Consider the following 7,870-nt stretch of genomic DNA (forward strand, 5'->3'; position numbering starts at 1 on the left):
ATTTTTTATTTCCTAAAAAGCTCATGCATTTGAAAATAGTAAATTTGCATGCAAAGTGTTTACAGAGGAGACCACTCCCAGTTTTATGCATCATTAACTACTTCCTCTTTCCCATTTTCACTTTGATTAACAAAGATCTTTCACAAATGAAACCATTTCCAAGGAGGTTCTCATAAAGACGAGACATACAGCAGCTCATATCAGCAGTTTCAGGAGGTAAGATTCTGGAAATCGTTAGGCTCATAGCATATTGCCTAATTCTAAGGCATTCAAATACAACAATTATGATATGAGGCTAACGAAATGCAACTTAAACATGCTGCAGCCATGGTTTCTGTAAATATTTTATTTTGAAAGTTTCTATTTTGCTTTTGGGCACAGGACAACGGTGGTTTAGTATTTATGGATATTCAGCTTTGAAATTTGTGTTTTAAATAAAATTACACTTGAATTTTAAAGTGAAAGTTAAAATCTCAGAATAAATATAAATGAAGAGCAGAGGGTTTATAAATAGTTAAGAAATGTCAGTGCGTACAGTAGGCTACGATGAAAAAAATCATGTAGTATTTCATGTGCTGTATAAAGATCAGCAGATTAAATATACACTTAAAACAGAGGCTTGAAAATACATGTTGTATTGTAGTTTTAAAGAAGCCGAAAACGCTATAGTCTTCTGGGTTTCGAGGTTTTGAATTTGTATCTAAAGCCACATTTTGACCAAATGTACTAACTTTTATTCCCAGAAGCTTTTTTCACAGAAGGAAACTTTTCCTTCAGACCTGGGGTTTTAACATATCCATTACAATCTGAAGTGTTATGCACATTGATAAATAAATTAAGTATTAGAAAGTTAAAGAAAAAACACTACACTTTCACTTACTGCTGTGTTAAACATTCATTCATCCATTTTCCATACCTGTTTTATGCTTTGCAGGGTCACGGGGGTCTGCTAGACTAGAGTCTATCCCAGCTCATTACAGGCGAGAGGCAGGGGTTCACCCTGAACAGTTCAGCAGTCTATTGCAGGGACACATATAGAGACAGACAACCAGGCATACTCACACTCACACCTACAGGGAATTTGGAATCATCAATTAATCTAGCATGCATGCTTTTGGACTATGGGAGGAAGCCGGAGTACCCGGAGGGAACCCACGCAAACACAGGGAGAACATGCAAACCTGCAGTAAACAAAGCAGCAAAAACTGAAGACTGGAGTGTGGCACTGCTGTGCTGCAGTTGAAATGTTTTAAATCATATTAAAGAACGTAACTGTTCTTCAGAACTTGAAAGTATAAGTCACTGATTCACTCCTTCCTGTCTGAGATGGCCTCTGTCATAATTCTTTCTCAGGCTTGTGTGATATGACTGGCCAAGAATGAATGCTCCAAATACAAATACTACTCCTTTCAGAATGTTCTAATGTGAACACATTTTTTACAAGCTATGATGGACGTGACCATGACATGACTGAGACACAATGCACAGAAAGAGGAGGGAAATGATTAGTTACAGAACATGACTTAAAACCCAATTACAGCAGAAATCAGTGTGTGCATTGTTCTTTTGAAATATGATATTGCACAACAATTAGCTTTTTACACAATGCTTCATTTAAAAGGGGACATGCTTTGATTCATGGAAATTACTTTTAAAAACCAAAACAATGCCAATATCAGATGGGTGTGGTTTGACCAATGAGCACTCAGTACAAGTCAAAGATAATCAATTGAATTATCTGCAAATACCAATGACTCCTCAGAGCACAACACTTTTCATAATTTTAACATGAGGCATGGCAGACTGTTTTGTTGAAGCAGTGATCAGTGTTAACATTTTGGAATTTGATGCTTACAATTTTTTCTTTTAGACTTATGAAAGAAAGAATCTGATAGGCACACATGGTGTTTGTTACAATACTCCTTGTAAAGACATTCCAGTCATTCATTATTTATTTTGATTTTAGTGAAACATCTTCATTCTACCTAAAGAAAAAATATGGGTGCATAACACAAACAACATGGAGCGGCACCTGTATCACTATGTGTCCTTAGGGGTTAAAATGCATTGAGATAATTTACGTTAGGGGCAGCTAATAGGGAGAAAATGTTAAAAATACTCATTATAATGATGAGGGCAATGAGTGGCCAGCTGTTTTTATTTATATTATTATATTATTATGTATTTTTAATTCATAATTTAATCATCACTTTTTCATACTTTGGCTGTAATATGTCATAAAGTAACAGGGATTTTGATGCTGGTGTGATTAAATCATCTGTTCTAATTTATCTATTCAAATTAAAAGGGGACCTATTATGGTCTATTTTAAACAGGCCTTGAATGTCTTAAAAACAAGATTTTGATTGTTTTTTCTATATAAATTAGAAATTCAGCCTCTGAGCTGTTATCTTTACCGTTTATAACCTCCTCTACGAGGGATTCTGAGTGGGCGGGGAGGCTATGATAATGAGGCACTGTGTTGATTGGCTTCCTCAATGACGCGATACACTGCTACGAAAAAATGGCGGAAGCTCCGGCCGGCGGAGTTAAGCCTGAATTATGTTCTGCGTTAAATCGACGCAGACCCTACGCCGTAGGCTCTGCGTTGGTGTAACGCTGAACCATAAATCAGCCTTTACACCGTGTTATGCATGCGATGCGAGTGATCGTCAGCGACAAAATCAATTCCATTGCTTTATTTTCTATTGGACTGTCCTAACTGGCCGCAGCGCTGGGCAGCGGGACGCGGCCCGGTGTTTTGAGCTGAACATTTGTCGGACGCCCTGCTTCTATTTTCTTCCTGTCGCTCGTGTTGAAAGCCGGATGAAAGCGCTGTAGGAAACGGTCACGGATGAGGGATCCGAATACTTATCCAGTTAGTTGAAATGAGAAGTTATCTCTATGATACCTCCTCATTTCACTACAAAAACCTCAAAGTGGCAGCTGGCTGGAGGGAGATGGACAAAGAGCGTCCGATGTCACGCAGTTCGAGGCGATAGTCAGACGCTTGCGTGCAGTTACACAGTTTTATAGTTGTGGGCGTGGTTTGCATTTTGGTTACGTAACGAAAGGGAGCAGAATGTTGTCTACATAAATTTCACATATGGATGGATGGATGGATAGATGGATAGATGGATAGATCGATCGAAATTTTAGATGTTTCCCTGCTTCAACACCCCCTCATAGACAGGGCTGTGTCATTAACAGACCTGCCACGTAAATCACCACCGCTCTCTTCTGGAGTTTGGTTAGCCATCACCAGTTCGGACTTTCAACCCATAGTCAGCGCTGATGTTTCTGTAGACTATAACCGCTGTCAGGTTGCATGGTTCCATGCATGTTTTACTGCCAGCATCTCGCATCTTGCTGTTATGTGCTGGACTGTTTCTTTAAATCAATTTTCAATTCAATTCAATTTTATTTATATAGCGTCTAATACAACAAAAGTTGTCTCTAGATGCTTTCCAGAGACCCAGAACATGACCCCCGAGCAGTTATTACATAAACAATGGCAGGTAAAAACTCCCCTAGTGGGAGAAAAACCTTAAGCCAAACAGTGGCAAGGAAAAACTCCCCTTTAGGCGGGAAGAAACCTTGAGCAGGACCAGGCTCATAAGGGGGGACCCTCCTGCCGAGGGCCAGATTGGGGGTCGGGGACGTCAACAGCACAGCAGGCAGGTGGTAGCAGCAACGGGATGACCAGGGGTGGGGACCGCAGGCCAGCACGCAGCTCCCGAAGCTCCGGCCCAATCAGCAATTCCCAGGTTGGGGTGCAGGGTCGGGGGAAAGGTTGAGAAGGGGCAGGGCCAGGGCATCTTTACACAATCTGAACCCGGGTTCTTGTCTGGTATGGTAGACCCTGGCCTCTATCGGTCTTGTGCTCAACGCCTTTTCCAGCCACCAGTAAGATTTCGCCATGTCAGCCACATCTTCACTCTGCTGATGGTGCACACTGTGCATTGGCTTGTCCTTCCATGATGTTCCTCCACTTTTTTTGTTTTTTTTTCAAAAACTGGATTTTTGGCGTGTGAGAAATTCACTTAGCATCTTGTCCTTAGGGACCATCTTCTTGAGGTATTCCTGAATCTTTTCTTGTTTCACCCTGGATGGTAGCTTTGACGCTCACTAATCTGCGGCTTCCCAATTTCTTCTTCGTGTAGAGTCTCATGCTGTTGGACTTTTGATTAAATCATCCATGCACCATGAGACGTTTCCTTGTTTTGATATCAGCGGCTTGTGGCCACTTTACTATGCCATGGGGTATTCCTGTGGAATCCCCAGATATTTCTTGCAGTCCTGAACAATGGATTTGCACAAAATTAATTGTCATTGTTGGAAGACTCAGGAGCAACTTAAAGTTAAAGTAGCTTCTGATGACTTTCACCCCAGTTATAGCTCCAGATGAATGCTGAACTTTACTTTCTACTGTAAATTAATGATCTCTGCATTTGAAGATGCCGCTGGTTGAACAAAGTGAGGTCTCATGTTATGTGTTATGATTCGAATGATGCGGTTAACATTTTATTTATGTCTTTTAACCTGATGTAAATAATTTCAGGGTTACAACACCAACAACACATGAGGACGATGGATAAAGTGAAAGAAAACACAATATTCTTTCTGCTTTTGGCAGGTTAGTATTTAGATATTTCTTTAGACGTGCTTTTCTTAGGTAAAAATCCTTTCTTTTCACCTCCATCATGTCTCTTTCAGCTGTTTGCAGTACTGTGTTCGGTGATGGTGAGTGGGGGGCCAGTATTCCCAGCAGCCTTGACGCCCTGGTTTCCTCCTGCATTGTGATTCCCTGTACATTCACCCATCCTGCAGGACACCTCCCACACTCCAGACTCAGAGGCATCTGGCATCTTTCTGACAAACGAAATGAAATCATCTATCATGAAGATAAAACCAAGATCTTGGAGAGCTTTAAGGATCGAACAGACCTGAAGGGAAATCTGGGTGAAAACAACTGCACGTTGGAAATAACTCCAATTAAAGATCATGACAACGGCCCTTTCTGCTTTCGGCTTGAATATGTGCGGACAGATAGGAACGAACCCACTCCTGAGAAGTTCTCCTTTGCTGACCAATGTGTTGAATTTAAAATGCTCTGTATGTCACAAAATTTTCTTGATTTCAAACACCAAGGCACGTTACTATTAAATGTATTTGCTTTGTAACTGATATTTGTTTTTCATTAATAGATACATCTCCAGAACCTCAACTTACTCAGTTGAAGTCTGCCGTTCAGGGAAAACCTTACACGGTCACCTGCTCAGTCCACCATACATGTCCCTTACATCCTCCTACACTCTCATGGACGCTGGGAACTGCAGATGAGATAGCTGTGAAACATGAATCTCAAAATCTTGGCCGATGGAAGACAGAGTCTATTCTCACGTTCATTCCTGTTGAGAAGGACGATTACACTGAACTCACCTGCACAGCTACGTTCAACGGAGGGGCGATATCTTCTAAAAGCCTCACCCTATATGTCAAACGTAAGATTTTTTGGGTGTTATTTGCTTAATCATTCTGTTTTGAAGACATATTACATGGGCCTGGAGCTTCTGCATGTGTGTAGCGTAAAAAAGATAAAAAAAGATATTATTGTATTTGCAGGCACAGAAAACTATAATCACATCATCATTCCAGTTGCAGCAGTAGTTGGTACCGCCATTGTTTTTGGACTCTTCTGCATCTTGATGGTGAAAAAATACAAGTAAGTAATAAAGGGTGTAGATTTTAACGAAAAGCCAAAAAAAAGAAGAAAATAAATGAAAAATAAATGAAGATCAAATGAGTGACAACTTCAACCAAAAATAAAAATTTTCCACATCTTTATTTTTAATAATGTTTTGTATTCTGCTCAAGGACGCGTATTTCTGAGCTTCAAAGACAGGATGGCAGGTAAAAATGTTTTAGAGCAGATAAAGTTAGCAGCCTATAATTTCTCTCTTTTATGTCATTTTCATAATCAATTTTTTCTGCAACATTTAGCATGTGGAACCGGATGTCCAGATTGTCTCGCAGGTAAAAATAAAAGGCTTTTTTTTTTTTGTTTTACTTCCATACTCTTTGAATTTGGTAGTTTCACAGATTTTCTTGGTAACACTAAACCCTACTTTTTTATCTGTGAAATCTTCAGGTTTCGTCACGATCGCCCGGGACCATCTCGATCGGAGGAAAGGCAGGAGACATTTTAAGAGTTTTTATTCGCAAAATTCTATTTAACTTTAGTGACTAATTCATTACTTTCCTTTAGCAATTTCCCAGCCTCATTGTTTCCATTATGTTTTTTTCAGATAAACTCTCTTCATTAGAGTGTCTTAAACAAGTTGCATGGTTCCTGTTTTTCTTTTTTGTGCCTAAGACCTACTTAGAATAGGTTTTCGAGATAAAACAGAAAGGGCTTTTTTGGTAGCACCGGGAACATTTATGAGAAGTTTCATTTGTTTCTTTTTTTAATTGTTTTCAAGTTTTCTACAAACTGGTTGTATGGAGTTATATGATTGTACACAAACTTTCCCACAGTCATACCTTATTTTTCTTTATGACAGACAACCCAAAGGGAACATGGATTATGGTCATAGGTAAATATGATAAATATTTAAATATTTTTTAAATAAATAGATCACAGTTGTTTTCAAAACTGTACTTTCATTCATTTTGATCCACAGTCTTAATAATGTCAATTCCAAAACCTCCAAGCCTCGTTTCCCATCCCCTAAAAGGTATTTACTTAATTCAAAATGCACCAGTCTAGCTGATTATTTGTGAAACAAAGTCTGATAAAGTTGTTTTTCTTTTTGTTATTGCTGTTGATGTTAATGGGATTTAGTCATCCAAAATCCTACAATTATGAACAGGTACGATTAATTTCCTGATTTAAATGGAATTCACATTCAGTATCCTGATCTTATGGTCTTATCTTTGACACTGAGTTTCATCTCTCTCAGGACCTTGGTGATGGTGATGACTACATTAACACGGCAGACCTCAATGTCTATGGAAACATCTAAAAAAGGACATCTTTCCAGTATGAAAACTTTATAAAAGCAAAAACATTTATATTATTCACGCTCGCAATTATTCCTTGTAATCAGATGACTTTGCTATGGCTCAGTGTGGCTCCACTAACAAATCAGTGGGTGAAAACAATGCCAGCTCACCTATTATGGATCATATTAACGCTCATAATCATGACCCCTGTACAGTGTTTTTATATCTACTCTGGTATCTCATACAATATGTAAAATGATATTGAATAAAATCATGTATACTGTGTATTGTGGCTGGGAACAATAAATAAATGACGAAGAAATGGAGATTTGTTTCAACATAAAAACACTTGTGTATTACTAAAATGTATTACTATAAATGTAGAGTAAGCATGACCTTCCAGAAAGGTACATACTTACTGATGCACTCACTCCTTTCTTCAAGCTTAATCATTAAATTATTATCTTTATTGTGTGTAAGTTAAATGTATGTATAAACCACATTCAAACAAACTAATTGAACTGAAATAAAAAGTAACACACGTACTCTTATCACTGCCATTAGCAAGCTAACAATCTAAAGCAGGATCAGGCAAGCTACCGAAGACACTAGCGTTACATTTCTTCACTTTTAACCAAAACAAACGCAGGATCTTGTAGGACTCACTCATATGCTCCCTTCATCCGTTTCTGTCAGATGCTGTTACATCACCGTGGTGCTCCCGCGCCATGTCAGATCACTTTTATAAAGCTTGCATGTTATGCATCTTTCAGTTTTGTGAAGCATGAAGTGCTCGCACACTCAGTCAGTCAGTCTGAGAATTTACTGAAAAACCGCCTCCACCTTGCTCCGTTCAACTCGCTAT

General features: G+C 38.9%; 1 protein-coding gene across 2 annotated transcripts; it reads left to right on the plus strand.

Moving 5' to 3' along the window:
- Positions 1-166: 166 nt before the first annotated feature.
- LOC133428802 (myelin-associated glycoprotein) lies at positions 167-7,319 on the plus strand. Of its 2 annotated transcripts, XM_061716583.1 has the most exons (10): positions 167-216; positions 4,562-4,636; positions 4,717-5,115; positions 5,208-5,504; positions 5,626-5,725; positions 5,878-5,913; positions 6,004-6,036; positions 6,684-6,737; positions 6,845-6,872; positions 6,963-7,319. In XM_061716583.1, exons 2-10 carry the CDS (start codon positions 4,582-4,584, stop codon positions 7,023-7,025), a joined length of 1,065 nt encoding a protein of 354 aa, XP_061572567.1. In that variant the 5' UTR covers positions 167-216; positions 4,562-4,581; the 3' UTR covers positions 7,026-7,319. The 2 variants fall into 2 exon arrangements, with proteins under 2 accessions (XP_061572567.1, XP_061572565.1); XM_061716581.1 differs by lacking the exons at positions 6,684-6,737; positions 6,845-6,872; positions 6,963-7,319 and adding an exon at positions 6,152-6,427.
- The last annotated feature ends 551 nt before the right edge of the window (positions 7,320-7,870 follow it).

The sequence above is a fragment of the Cololabis saira genome, chromosome 3 (assembly GCF_033807715.1).
Source record: "Cololabis saira isolate AMF1-May2022 chromosome 3, fColSai1.1, whole genome shotgun sequence".
In the NCBI taxonomy this organism is placed as follows: domain Eukaryota; kingdom Metazoa; phylum Chordata; class Actinopteri; order Beloniformes; family Belonidae; genus Cololabis; species Cololabis saira.

Bases quoted from the DNA above. Each gene is read 5' to 3' on its own strand.
- LOC133428802 (XM_061716583.1), top strand. From the start codon at position 4,582: ATGAGGACGATGGATAAAGTGAAAGAAAACACAATATTCTTTCTGCTT. The intron at 4,637-4,716 runs GTTAGTATTTAG...TGTCTCTTTCAG, and splicing joins ATTCTTTCTGCTTTTGGCAG to CTGTTTGCAGTACTGTGTTC. The intron at 5,116-5,207 runs GTATGTCACAAA...TTTCATTAATAG, and splicing joins TGTTGAATTTAAAATGCTCT to ATACATCTCCAGAACCTCAA.